Source organism: Manacus candei, unplaced genomic scaffold (assembly GCF_025592945.1).
Source record: "Manacus candei isolate 608988 ecotype Guabito, Panama unplaced genomic scaffold, ASM2559294v1 h1tg000060l, whole genome shotgun sequence".
Classification (NCBI taxonomy): Eukaryota; Metazoa; Chordata; class Aves; order Passeriformes; family Pipridae; genus Manacus; species Manacus candei.
Window position 1 is genome coordinate 11451667 of NW_026138108.1, and position 14996 is coordinate 11466662.

The 14996-nt window shown below is 42.8% G+C and overlaps 1 protein-coding gene across 4 annotated transcripts in view; it reads left to right on the top strand.

Annotated features, from left to right (window-relative positions):
* The window catches only part of TEAD1 (TEA domain transcription factor 1), a 158606-nt gene that overhangs the window by 100881 nt on the left and 42729 nt on the right, over nucleotides 1–14996 (top strand). For 2 of the 4 annotated variants that reach the window (XM_051803841.1, XM_051803843.1), the window contains exons 4-5: nucleotides 11272–11336; nucleotides 14120–14182. In XM_051803841.1, the coding sequence (XP_051659801.1) occupies nucleotides 11272–11336; nucleotides 14120–14182 (128 nt within the window). Of the gene's footprint in view, nucleotides 1–11271; nucleotides 11337–14119; nucleotides 14183–14270; nucleotides 14334–14996 lie in introns of all 4 variants that reach the window. The other 2 variants (XM_051803839.1, XM_051803842.1) reach the window with 2 other exon arrangements.

A 14996-nucleotide genomic window follows, 5' to 3' on the forward strand; every position in this document is an offset into this window, starting at 1 on the left:
CAAATTTACACTTTTTAGATAAATGTTATGTAAAGTATAACCATGAGCTTGGAAGCAAAAGAAAGTAGTGATTTACTACAGAAACAAATAAGTGGTAAAAAGATTATAAATAACTGTAATTTTTTTTGGTTCTCTGGCATGTCCTACCCCTTAAATTATTTTTTCTTTACAGAGCCCTCCCATCATCCAAAGCAACCACTTTAACTAAAATGATTTATAACAAAATTACAAATGTTAGGGCTCTAATGTATTTGGCGGATACACAAAGCAAAATTTTCTTATGATTCTCCAAGATAATCCTGCAGATTTTGAAAGGCACAAATGGGTGTTTTCAATGATAATGAAATCAGTGACATGGTATTTCTTGGGATGTACTGTGGGATGCTGGAGGCCATGAAGCCTGGGGCAGAGGGGCAGGGAGAGCCAGGCAGGCATTTTTCACTCTGACAAATGGGTAGGTTATGAGGAGCACTTCCAAATTTAAGCAAAATACATTATGGTGCAGCAGTATTTGATTACTCAGCTCTTCATTGCTGTATCTCTTATCCAAGCTTCAAAATAAGCAGTGGTGTATTCTGTTCTTTAACAGCTTGTGGTGTTCTCATACCTGAGTTCATGATGACATTAAGGTTTCTCTTCCTCCCCTTGGACTGGTATCTTGGGGATCCTCCAGAAGTGCAGGGATATTGTTTTCCTCCACTTCAGCTCAAACATCAGTGACACAGACAGGATCTGCAGGGAGGCAGGAATGGGCAGCTGATCTGGACAGGTTCATATCACAACTGGAAATATGGACAGGTCTTTCTTTAGGCTGAAAAAAGAGTTAAAGGAATCTCAATTTTAAACATTTTGAGACTGGGTTTGCAAGAAATCACCCTGTAGCCCAAGTATGTTGTGGACCTCTCTTGTAGGTTCATAATTGGAGCAAAATATTTATTGTACTGTAGCTAGAATGATATTGTTAGCTATAAAATCTCCACAAAATGTTACTTTGTGCTTGTGAAATAACTTGGAAACCAAGGTTAGTGTTGGATGTATCCCAAGCTCTTTCGTATGCCGGTCAAACATTTCTCTTCTTGGCCCATCTGGTGTCAGAAGCTGTCATGTAACACAAACCAAGTCCAAATATTCTGGACATAATGCAAATTTAAATACCTCTTTGCACCTGCTGTGAAAATAAAACATCTTAACCGCACGGGACACCAAATAATTCATAAGCTAAACAGTTTTTGCAAAGGGTTGTATGAAATGCCGGTGCAGGGTCTGTAGAACTGAAAATGAAGGCAGCTCACCAAGTCCTCCCTTGCCTGTGGATGCATGCACTTTCCCTAGTATCTTTGTGGTGGGACCCTTGTGGTACCATCCCTGACTGCAGGCTCTGGCACTGACCTGTTTTAGACAACCCCTGGATCTGGCCAGAACCCCCATCACTGAGCGTGAGAAGCGACCTGCTCTCTTAAAATCTCGTTATAGTAAATGCTGAGTTGAGAAATCGTGTCACAGCTTTTCCTGTCGGTAATGTCATCAGTGGGAGAAATCCACCTCCTTAGTGCCTCAGCTTTGCTTTCTGCTCGTGCTGCTGTAGGGCACAGTGCAACATCTCACTGGTCTGACGGCAGGTCGTGGAGTTCAGCAACGTGTTTGGCAGAACACACACGTGTTTTGGAAGGTGCTGGATTTTCTGGAGGCTGCACTGGATGTGCGAGCCTTGCAAAGAGCGGGACCTCCGCGACTTTTACAACTCTTGTCTGACAGACAGACAAATCTTGGTTGCTCTCAGCAGGAGTGAGGGGAAATGGTCCATGGATGTTTCTGAAGTTTCTACATCTGTCTGCCTGCTTGTGTGCACTGATTTGTTCATACAGATTCCTTTCAGAGATATATTGTATAAACAATATAATGCTATTCTGTTAGGGGAGTCTTTCATTACGTTACTTTGTGCAGCCATCTCCGAGTCTTTTAAGTACCATCACTGTGTGCAATATGAATCTAGTCAAAAGAAACATGCTGTGATTCAAGCATCTGCCTTTTACAGTTCCTGAGTCACAGGCTTGTACTCAGAACCTCAGTGAAGCATCAATACACAATTTAATGTAATTTTTTGGTCTTTTTGATCATCTCTCTCTGAACTCAGACCACTTTTTTGGGGGCATATGCAGCTTAGAAACATATGAGCATTAAGGTATACATAGAGTTTATAGTGGTTAGAACATTGTGGTTGTGTAATGCTTTAATAATAAACATGGGGAGGAAAGGATACTGTTGTGATAGTTAAAGTGTATTTCTTAAAGAATAAACAATAGAAAGCAAAGCAGCATCCAGAATTTCTCCTCTGCAAATAGGCGTTACTTAAACAATTGTAATTCCTTCAAAAATGAACTTCATTTTGCCTAAGAGAACGAACAGAACTGAAGCCACCTACTGAGAAATTCTATTTTGCTAATTTTTATCTATTCTAATGCAAATATTGGTTTTAATCCCCTTAACTCATCCATCATGCATGACAGGTCAGCCAGCCCATTGTCTGTGTATTTGAAGGATTCCTGTCCAAATCAGACTTTCTGTCAGTAGCGTTGGGCAAGAGTCTGCTCCCTTCTAAACCGCTCATGGCACTGAAAAATTATGACTACCTTGGAAAACAACACGGAATTTGCGTGGAATTCACACGGGGTCTTCGCAGATAGGTTACTAAGAGTTCCTATCATAGCAGGGGAAAAAAAACCAGAATGTCAGATTAAGGGCATCTAGGTTTTTGTATAATCTACTAAACATCTGTAGCTGATCCAGAGAGATGGCAAAGGTCAAGTTTGGGGATTTTTTTTTCCTGTGGGGATTTCTTTGTATATTCTGAAGCCTAAAAATCACTGCTTGTTTTGAAATGTGTTTTTGGTTGCAGTAAAGTACAATTTATAGTAAGTAGAAAATAATAACTAGGGGCAAAAAAAATCCATGTATTTTTGTAACATTTAAATTTTAATTAAATGGGGCTTAGAGTAAATTGTAAAACCTTCTTTTGTTGAGACAGCCAACACTGACAAAATATTAAGTAATGAATATTCAGAGAGCTCTCTGGATCACTCCTCTCTTTTTGAAATATGTTCTGTCTGTGTTTTTAAAAACTCAGAAGAAGGAAATTAATAAACATTGCTTATGTGGAATATTTCCCAGTATGAAGACCTGCCAAACAGAATCCAATGCATTGCATTAATGTCAATGAAGACTTTTGAACCAGATGTGTCTACAGGTCTTTTTCATTGTTTTCTCTAAAACTGAAGCTGGGATAAAAACCAAAAGGTTAAGACTTGACATGAGGAGAATATCTTTCTGTGCTACTATTAGGTCATTTCCCTTTTGCTGTGTAAATTAAATTGTGGTCTTGCTTCAATCTGGGATCATTTTATTGTTGTTGGTTTTAATACAATACACAGAAAGTTCTTTTCTTTGGAAGTATCATCATGATATAACTTCAATGAGTCACTGTAATTGTTTGCTCATTAGCATCCGAAGGGATTATATCAGTTATTTTGTTTCTGGGATCTTTTCCCTCTCCTCTCAGGCAACCCAGTTATGGTATACTTTGCAAGCAGTTCATTTGTGTATAAAGTATTTTAGTGGCTTATTGTAATTTTGTGTGTGTGTGTGTGTGTGCAAACGCTGGGGCAGCCCTTAAAGCCCATTTTAGGAACCCTGCAGTCTTTGTCTCCTCGCCGTCCTGTCCTTGCATGGCCACTCCTGTGCGTGATCCCTACCTAAATGCAGAGCCAGGCCCTTGGCTCCCAAAGGGCTCAGTGCAGCAACAAGCTCCAACAACTCTAAGGCACTGGGTGAATTTTTTTACCCCCACCCTGTTCCCTGGGGACTGTGGGACCTGCCTGTGTCCTTGGATGTGGGTGAGCTGTGTGGCCCCAGTCCTCCGACAGGTGCCCGTGCAGAGGGATGGAGATCCTGTGCTTGATGCAGATTTGAGGCTGGTTATTTTCTCTACAAAGCAAATGAAAAGCAGCTCCCATTCTCTCCCACAGGACCAGCAAAGAAATCTCCTGCCTTATATTCCCATTATCTAAGGCTGCCTAAACTGAGTGTTCCCACAGATTGGCAGATTCGGGCCAGGAAGTAGTAAATTCCTTAGATAGGGTCTCCCCCCTTTACTTTAAGCATTACACATACTGCTGCTTAAAGAGGGGAAAAACAAAAAGGAAAAAAAAAGTGAAGGGGGATCAAGGCAGTGTTTGCATTGGCTCACTGGGCAATTAAAAATACATAAGTGAAAGAATTGCCACGAACTTGCCTGAAGGGCCATAATAAATAGCATCCTGCATAACCAGTACATAAAGCGTGCTCTATGGTTTTGAGTGAAATGACTGTGTTTGTTTTGTTGGTTGTTTTTTTTTTTTTTTCTTTCAGAATTGTAACAGTTGGAATACAAATAGGCTTATGTTTCTGTAATTGTGGTAAACATATTTTAAAAATCGCTGTTTGATCAACTGTAAATATTACCAGTTCAGAGGTTAAACGCTGTTGTTGAAGTCACTCAGGGAAATCCAGCAGAAGTGTAAATATGGCAGAAAAAGCTAAACAATATGGCAAAGGAATATTTGCTGACTTAAGAGTGCAGGATCAACATCAATATTTTTCCAGTGATGCTAAACCTCTTGTAACTGCTAAATTGGATTTGTAGTTGAATGAAGTATCAGCTGCTGTTGGACAAGCCCATAAAGGCCGGACGGCTGGCCTTTTGTAGGCAGGGCTTAAAGGACGATTGATATGTTTTAGCACTTTTGGGATTATTGTGATTAGGAGGAAGCTGTTCTGAATGATAGAGAAAAGGATGTAAAAAACACAGTCCACAGCTGGTAAGCAGCATGTGTTTGCTATAAGGAGAGGTCATGACTAGTTGATCCTGCTGGTTCGGGCATTGATTGACAGTCAAGAAAACTTGATATTATGAATCAGACCCTTCTTTTTTCTTCCCCTCCTTTTTTTTTTTTTTTTCTTTTAAAGAAATGATGCTTCCGTTGTGTTAAGTCAAAGTATTACAAAATCTGGAACACTCACTGGTTGCAAGCTAAATGTTCAGAGACACAGCTGCAAATCTGAAGTTGTTAAAATATCATCTAGAAATTAGTATTCAACCCGTATCTGTGAGAACAGTAAATAGGAGTTACAGAATAAGCTCTGGTCTTTCTGTGTTTGCCTTTTTCATATGTGTTAGCCTTAAATAAAACCCTCTTTGCCATCTAGTAGAAAATTCATGCTAAGTATGAGGAAATTTCAAGTCTGCTGAACTTGTTGACTGTTATGTGCCTGGTGTATCTAAGATATTTATCCAGGAATAATATGTGTACAAAATATTTTACTAGCCAGAAAACATTTTTTTATAATTTTATTTCTATTAACCACTTGCCTCAGAAGACATGTAGGTTATGTCATCTTATCTCTGCTACCTGCTTGGAAACGTAGTGCTTCTTTTTTTTTTTCTCTTTTTGTTTTCTTTTTTTTTGTTTTTTTCCTGTGAGCAGCCATCCGAAAGCTCGCAAATGCACATTTAAATAGTTGTATCTCTGACTCTTTTTAGTGGGGCTGTACCTCTTTCAAAATTTGAGTTTAGCATACCACACAGGAAAGAACACAAGCTTGCCAACTCCCGCTGAGCGTTTTTTCAAGCCTGTGAAAAGAATGAATTATTCAGCAGTAAGCATGCTTACAGCTGGCCATTTGGGAGCTTTGATGTGCGAATCAGGCGGTTGCATGAATGCCCTTATTGTCATGTTATGTGTACACAGTGTGTGAATTATTGAAAATAGTGAGGCCTGAGCCTCATCTGGTAGAGATTACAGTGCAGGCATGCTGGGTGAAGGTCTGTAATTGAAAATCCCCAGATGCTGTTTATTTGGCCTCTGTCACGTGGCCCCTTCTGCAGAAAGCTTGGCTGAACAAAATGCTGCCCGCCTGGGAAGCGGCGCCCAGCCCCCTCCCGGCCCCGCGCACAGCCCCAGTGTGCCCGCGACTTAAACACCTGCCCATAATATTTTTAAAAGCTTAAATTAGATTTGCCCATAACGTTTAAATAGAGGATGCCTTACTTAGAGGTTTAAACTGCTTAGCCAGTTGTTGACTTGCAGAGCTCTTTTATCTACAAGAGGCTTTTTGTTAGCCAATTTAGCTATAAGGCGTCTTCGGAAAGCGGCACCGGCGAATTTTAGGCGAGATCTCCCAAAGCCGGATATTCTGCCGGCAGAACGGAACAGAAGAGTGCTGGGGTTGAGCACCATGACTTTGTGGAGGCTTTTCCTCCAAAGGCTGTGAGCCCCACCACCCAAGGGCCCTGTGCCCACCTTCTGATGAGGAAAATGTTCAAACCGGCACATCCCTGCTGGCACTGTCCATGCACGGACACCCACGGCCTGGGGTGGGATCTGGATCCAGCTTGTGCTCAGCAGACAAAGGTCTAGGTGGTGCTCCCAGCACTCACAGGCCTGCTCCCTCATCCAGCAAAATTCCCACTAGCTCTCCAAATCTGGCCCAGAGGCACATGTGCCGCACTGAACAATCACCAGGTCCTTGTAGCATCTCCAAGCAGAAGTGACCAGAAGTGGAGTTTACCAAAACTAGCTGGAAAAAGATTTGCTATGGTGAAAACATGGCCATGAGAATGATTTGGGAGATGAAATGGCTGTGCAGGTCTTTGCGGTCAGGATGTGAAATACTCGTTTTGAGCCACAGTCTTGTAGAATTTGGAAAAATTCGTAGCACACACCACTATGTGAAAAGAACAGGCTTTTCTGCTTGGCCATTGCTTCAATTATTTCGCTGAGTATGAAAACTTTTTTTGAAATTAGCTGTTCATTTTCCAGTTGCTAACCGGCTTTATTTCCCGCACTTGCCTATTTTTATCACGTTCGGATGGTGCCTATTACTGGGAGCTGGGAGGGCGGAGGTTTAATTTGTGTCATTAATGTTCTAAATAAAGACGCCCGCCCGCCACGCGGCTGCACGGGGACGTGATGCAGCGTCTTCACTGCCCTGCTGCTGGTGGGGACTGCGTTTGAGCAGCGATGCCTGTGGCCCAGCAAAAGGGACGTGGTGTGGCTGGGGGCACGTCCCCAGCTTGTGTAGGTCTTGGTAGAGCTGCCTGTGGTGGTCTGGTGGCTCCTGTGCAGAGGTGGTAGTGCCATTTTTGGCCCATGAAGGGGTTGCCAGTTACGACTTCCTCAGTCGGGGTTGATTTTCACCTTTGTGGGCCTTGCTCGTGCTGGGTAAGTGGGAACCCTCATGAAGACCTTAGTGGGGGCTGATGCTTGGCTGCTTTAGGCTGTTCTTGAAAATAAAATGAGTAGAGGAGGCTCCCTGCACAAGGGCCCTCTGTTAGAGCAACAACTGCCTCCCCCGGGGAGAGGCGGGTGGGAGCCTCCCCACTTTGCAGCTGCTTCTACTTATTTTGAACAAGAAGAGCAGAAATGTCAGCCCTCCGTGCTGCCTGAGAGGTGTCTGGGATTAGCACACCCTCCCCTGTTTAGGGTGATGGCACTCAGGGAGGGGGCAGTAGTTAGGGAAGGTGGAGGGAGCCTGTGTCCCACTGCTTGGCAGGAGCAGGGCTGCCCGGGGGACTGGGCTGTTCCCCCAGAGGGGCTGCAGTGAGGCGCCGGCTCCCCACAAAACAGGTTTTTAGCATCTGCACTGTTTTCTAGCTGAACTCCCTTTTTACTCCATGCCATGATTAAAAAAGATGTTCTGTTGTGTAAAATGCCTCTCCCTCAGCATCGGTCCAGGGAGAATTACAGTTTGCAATTGCACTGACAGTGCAGAAGGATATGACAGATAAAGCCTGAATTAAAAGGGGAAAAAGCAAACCCCAGGAAGCAGCTTATGTAAAATATTTGTTGTGGTCCTCTCCTGATCTTTTCAAGATCCTTGGAAAAGATTCCTGTGCTGTGAAGATGTTTTATCTGACCAGGCACCTCCCCATGCCTCTCCCTGATACCTGAACCAAAACATTCAAAGTAGGAGACTGTCACAGCAAGTGACAAGAAGAAGGAGATGAACATTTACTGTTCATAAACCTGACCTCTTCTCTTCTGCCAGGCAATTTCCCTGATATATATGACAAGGAGAGAGCAGGAGAGTGTGTATGGAAAGTGTTTCCACAGCTGAGATCTTCTTAGAGAGAACAGATCTACTTATTAATGATTTATTTATTTATTTATTAATTTTTCACCCTAAGGTTTCTAATGACCAATTAAAGAAGTTCCTTGAGCCTCCTTTTGTTTCAGTCTCTTCTCATTCCCAAGAACAGGAAAGAATGCTTTTAGGATTATTAACTCTTTCTTTCTTTAAAGTCCTGTTTGGGCTTTAGTTGATCTGGAGATAAGATCATTTCTGTTAGTGTCTGTCAGGACTGGTAAAGAAGAGCTCCAGTGTTTGGTAGATAACATTAAGGTTGTAAACTTTTAGTTGGGGGCATCTATCTTGCACGTGTCAGGCGGTGCTTATGTTTGTATTTATGGCTTTTGGTAGTCCAAAAAAGAATTTATGTCTTTTCAGATCATTGTGGCTGGGCAGAAGGTGTTCAGTGATCCTCATGAGGCTTCGGTGTCTCCTGCTCTGCCTAAACCTGACATGTTTCCTTGCTGTGTTGAAAACATGACAGTAAGGGAAACGTATGTAAGGCTTTTGCCTTGGCCACTTTTTGTGCTTCCTTGTAGAGTTCCTCCTCCCTGCAACTTAAAGCAACTTATTCCACCCTCTTGACTTTTCTGGAGGTAGGCTCTGGCTAGCCTTCACCTTAAGGGAAGTGATCACTTGGTTAAACCACAATCTTGTTTGTCAAACCCCTGCTGGGCTAAATAGTGGCCAGAGAGTATCCCCCCTCCCAACCTTGATTCATGCCAAAGCACTTTAGAGATGGACAGGGGCTCCACCAGAGACAGCACTTGACTGATATTTTGGATAGTACAGTCTAGACTTTCAGTGCTTCAGGTTTTTTATGAAGCTGCTTTTCCTGTCAAAGGGCTGCCTAGGAACCTGAGCTTTCCTTTAACAATAAATTTTGAAGTCTCTTGGCTGGGAAGAAAACTGTGAAACCTCAGCTGTGGCCGAGGGCTGCACGGGGCTGCCTTAAGGGGCAAGGGGTGGGTGGAGTGACCTGTGCTGTGCCCATGTGTTTGAAATGTCTTCAGCACAGCTGGTGGGACAAGAGATGGCAACGCATCCTTTTCACCTTGTCATTGACCTTATAGAGTCCCCAGCTGCTGATAAGGACAACCTGACAACAAAAACCACCCTGGGTATTAATGTATGCACGTACTTGAATATGTGCAAAGCAGGTACTTTCTGAAGGGGGGGCACTCCCCAGCTAAATCAAAATGTGCATTTAGAAATACGAAAATGTTCATACCACCTGTCACAGTGGTGATTGCAGGAATGTGGTGATCTCTGAATCTCACCGGGTCGGAGAGGGCTCTTGCAGGATATTGTCTGAATTATGAGAAAGAACATGAGACTAGAGAGATACAGAGGATGAATATTCCCTGGTTTCACCCCATGAACACAAAGGCACTTGTTTGCTGCAGATGGCAAGTGTCTTGTGAGCACAAGAGGCTGCAGAACTTCTGTTCAGCGTAAAGACAAGGTCTTTGCATGAAATCAGGTAACTAGCTGCTCCTCTGTTTGCATACGGAAATCCCTCATTTGTGTGCAGAAACGTTGCTGGTTTGTGTAACTGTTTGCTCACGCAAAATTTACATCTTGAAGTTTGTCCTGAAGAGACCTGCTGAAGAGTTACAAACCTCACATCCCCGTTACAGTGGCACGTTGTGGGAAACGTGGCGCACAGTCCAGACTAAAACAAAATGGGAATCAGAGAAAACACAGCTCTACTCTGAAACATGTTGATATTTCATGTTCTAATACCCATTTAGCAAACATGGAGGAGACAGGAACGATGAGACATTTGATACAAGGGTTGTAAAATAAGGCTCAAAGGGGGAGACAGAAGGAAAGAAAAAAACAAAGTTTTTTAGTTTGACTAAACGTGTTCAGTCTTTTAGTCAATCAAATGCCCTTCAGATATAGGCAGGCTACTTCAAAACTTCCCCATCTCTCCCCCACAGCATCAAACTGGAAGAGGTTGAAGCTCTGGCTGACAATAATCTTCTGCATTCCCCAGTTACGTACTCATCCACTTTAAAATAACTTGGTGGGTGACAAGTTATTTTCTTAACCTCCCCATTTTCAGCTTGCTGCTAAATCAGTTTTCTCATTTTCTACGCACGAGCTACTTATCCCCTGTGCTGAATGCAAATAGCTCTGTAACTTAGGACTTGTTGAACAAGTATATTTAAGTTATTACAGCTCATGGAGAAGTAACATAATATGCAGTGAAAATAAACAGGGCACTACATAAAACTTGTGTTATCTTCCATGTCAGCAATATTTAGGAAGGAAGTTATTTGGAAAGAAAATGTTAGTTTGCATTAGGTAGCATAATGTGTGACTGAAGAAGAGTCAAACAGTTGTTTTAGAGACTTGGAAATACTTTACATTTCCAAGGGAAATAGAGCCCTGAATAACAAACCACGGTGTTGATTGGCCCCGCTGCCACAAGAACTTCGCAGGGCCACCAGTCTTGTGTGTGGAGTTAAGGGTGTGATTGATAACCTGCTGAACTGGGACAGTGGTTTCCGTCACTGGAGGAGGCAGAGTGCTTCCTGGCAGGAAGGGCAGATTCTGCTGTCCTCCTTGCAGAAATAAAACATGGAGAAAGGCTGTAGCATCTGGGTGATTGGTTCTTTGGCTTGGGTGGCACACGACCCTCTCAAGAGCAGCTGCTCCTCCCAGCAGGGGTCCAGGTGGGCCAGGGGGGCAAACACCACCCAGAGCAGCTGGAAGCAAAACCAGAGGGGCCCAGACCCCTCTGTGTCAGCCCCCAGCATGGGAGGTTCTCCAGTGAGAGATCATCCTGTGCTCCACTGCTGACCAAGAAGGTGCCTCTCTGCCTGCAAACAGTCTCAGGACTTCGGTGGGGAAATACTGAACTCATAACCCTCTGTACAGTTCCTGTGGCACTTACAATGCTTGTCAAAGAGATGGAAGAGAAATACTGTTTAACAATGAGAAATACTGATAAATTGTTTGCAAAGGAAAAATGGAGTGTGTGTAAAAAAATACATTAACCTCATCTGCACGCAGGTCATATGTTAAAATGTGTTATTTTGATGGTATTTATGGATGTGATGCTGCTTGTCCCTTATCATGAATTTTTCTTTGTTTCAGGTAGGAATGAATTGATAGCCAGATACATCAAACTTAGAACAGGGAAGACACGGACCAGGAAGCAGGTAAAATAACCCAGTGGGGAAGTATGCATGTCAGTGAATGACAAAACATGGCATTTTTGGCTGCAGTGGCTGTCTGTGCTTCAGCTCTGATGAGATGATGTATTGACTTCACTGTTCAGATTAAATACATGCTGTTTAGAGAATATTTAAAACTCTGGGGCTGTGCATCATCATTTCAGGGGTGGTTTGAGGACGAATTTTTTATTAGTCTATGTGTACATGAACCTGTTATTCCCCTGTATTTGGGGAAAAACATTCAGAAGTTGAAGCAAAAGCATAAAGCATTATGCCTTATTTCTCTATAATATAGTATAACTACAGAATATAATGATTATTTTTAGATGGTGAATAATGGAACTTCTTAAAAGTCAAGAGAATTTGCTAATATAATAGAAATCATGATTCTTGGATATGAGAGGTAAATAAATAAAAGCGATCTAGCAGAACTGATCATAATCATGCTGTCAGCTCATGGCCAGTTAGTTGCCAGAGAATGAAAAAATAATAAAAAAAGTCCCCAAAGGGCCTTCAGGCTCCTGGTCTGTGACCACGGTAAGATTTCATTCATCAAAGAGACGGAATAAACCTCAAACCAGTCTTAAAATTTTTTTCAGACGATTATCAGATAACCATTAATTCACCTCATGTGACTAAATCCCTTAATTTGTAATATTCCTGGCGATCAGCAGCCTCGCAGAAGGCACACGCTCCGTGTAGTTTATGCACTGGTTACTAAACCCTTGTGCTGTCTAAAAACACCTCACAAATTGCGGAGTCCCCTCGCTTCCTCTAACGCCAGGTGCAAGGTTCCACCTCTCACCAACATGTGTGACCAAGGGGATGGCAGGGGCTTGCACACTTGCATGATGTACCTGTTCTGTAGTGCAGGGAAAGGTGACTCTGAGTCAGCAGACTCTGCTGCCAGCACTTGGACTTAAGGCATTTGGGTGCTGGTTTGCCCTGAGTGGTGTCCCTTCTCAGTCAGGAAGAAAAACACGTGTACGAGGGATGAAAAAAAGGCACGAGAAAGGAGAGAAATTGCAGCATGTGGAAAGGGAACAAACCAGAGATTGGCAAAGAAATCTGAAAGAAAAGGACGAGTCCCAAGCTCTGCCTGCCATGCCCATGCAAACTCCAAAAGTTGGGGGTTGTGCTGGGATCGTAAAGTTGCATCAGCAGTCAAAATGCAGACCTTGGAGCTAGATCCTTGGCCAGCATGTGCCGAGAAACCAAGGGGGTTGTGATGGCTTACATGTGGTGATGTCTGCCTCCATACTTGTACCTCCCTCTATAGGGATTCATAAATCACTTTAGACTGACTGTTTAGAACTTTGGAGTTTTAACTGAGCAATTAAATGTTACGATTGTGCTTCTTGTATAACCTTTAACATCGCTAATACTCCACTGAAAGCAAAACAAATGGACATGTGTGAAAACTTGGTCTATGTGCTGGACTACAAAATTGCTTAGTAAGCAGCAGTATAACTCTGAATTACTGCAAGCTGGTTCCTGAACTGCTTCTCAAAGAAGTCTCTGAAGGTGGCCTTCAGGGACTGTGGACATTGATCCACTACTATCCTCTTCCCTACCAAAATACAGGCTTTTTGATACTATTGTCATGGAAGAGTCTTACAGAGGGAGGAAAGCATTGTTTCTCCTTTTCTTTTGCTTTGTTCTTTCCCAGACAGGAATTGTAACTAACTTAGGAAAAATGAGCACCACCTGATATGGTATGTCCTGGGTCAAACAAGAATAAGAGATTTCCCTTTAGTGTTTTTTACTGTCACTGCAGGTTTTAAACCTTCACACAGAAGGCCATGGGATGCTGAGCACTACTGAGTGATGCTGGGCAGCATCGTTAAACCCTCATCAGCAATAGCATGAATTTCAGTATGTCCCTGGGTAAACAGGAATGTGAATTTTTGTTCCCAGACCCTACAGTGCACAGACAACAACTTCTGTACAATAACTGGTCTAGTGCAGGTCTGGGTTTACACAAATTTCTGAACAAAATGTGATGGCTACGGTCCAAACCTGGGCATCACTCAAGCTGATGTCAAGTCACTGGTCCCCACTTACATGGGTGTATGTGGGCAGACTTGATGCTGAGATTACAGAGGAAGCCAGCACGTGTTCAGGGACCTGTGTTGTGCCAGTATTTTATTGTTTGTGCCAGAATTTAAAGCATTTCAGTGGAGTCAAAATGCAGCCCGAGTCTTCTCATTGGAGCTGCAGAGCACAATAAATAATGGATAAAGTTTTCTTGGTGCCAAGTAGTGTCTCAAGCCTAGTGGCAAATGGTCAGAGCGGGCATCTGCATCCACAGCAGATGGGGTAGAAATCCTGTGGGCTCCCCGTGCGAGAGCGCCGGGCCTGGGCATGGATGGGATCGGTACCAAAGCACATGGGCTGCGTCCAGCTGTGAGCTGTGTCTTCTATCTTGTAGCTGAATGCACAACCTGGTGGGTTACATGTTTTTTTTTTTTTTTTTCTTTCTTTCTTTCTTTCTTTCTTTCTTTTTTTTTTTTTTTCCTTAATCAAGTCACTGCAGTGATGACCTGTATTGTTAAGCCTCAGTGCTAAGAGCTTGGTATCTGGCTGGGAATGTGGTATCTTTAACAGCAGAGCTTACTGAAGATGCAAATAACTTCCTCCCCTCAGAAAAGTTTCTTTTTTTTTTTTTTAAGATTAAAAAATAGACATTTAAAATTTGATTTGCTTTTTGTTTTTCTTTTGTTTGTTGTTTTTTTTTTTTTCCCCCCCTATAAACCTGAACAATGTAGGTGTCTAGTCACATACAGGTCTTAGCAAGAAAGAAAGTTCGAGAAATTCAAGCCGCCATTAAGGTACGTTTGGCTTGCCCAGTTGTAGGGGGCTTTTCATCTCCATGGTTACAGGCTTTTCCTTTGTTTCCTCCCTTCCCCTACCCTGCAGGTGTCTAGTCACATTCAGGTTCTTGCCAGAAGGAAATCTCGTGATTTTCATTCCAAGCTGAAGGTATGCGCTTTTCTGCTTTTGGGCTTGTGGTTGCTATGCCTGTCCCTTCCTCCTCCCCGCGGTGATGGGCGAGCGCTGGGGCTGCTGTGCCTGTAACCTCCTTTTCCTGCATGTGGGAGCTGTCTGCGTCTCTTTGTGTTTAATCTCCGGTCTCTGCACTAGCATCCACATTAAAAACGTTGTTTTAACACTGTCCAAATGCAAAGTGAACTACTCTTTGTAACAGCTCAGCACCTAAACCTGATTTTTTAACCTGTTAGTCCGTTTTTTATTTCACTTTTTAACAGCTGAGTGGTTAGAAGTGTGTTTAAATACACAGGGGTTTTACGCAGTTGTGTAGATGCTTTTTGTCTTTTTTTTTTGTGCGTTTTTTTTTTCTTTTTTCAGAGGGGTAATTGGGGTTGTTGTTTTCCATTCCCAAATGTTTTTTGTGCTTCTGAAATGCTATCAAGAATTCTTAAAACAGATCATTTATTCCAAGTGCCAGAGAGCACAGCTTATCTAGATTGCTCTAACTGTATGGTGTTTCTAGAGTACAATCTAGTATCACCTCAAGTTACCCACTATTTACAAGATTCCCTGAAATATAATGTTTTTGAAGTAAATTATTGACATTTAGTCTTTGGAGAGCCTCAGTCAGAGTCCTGTTCAGGGAATATTAAG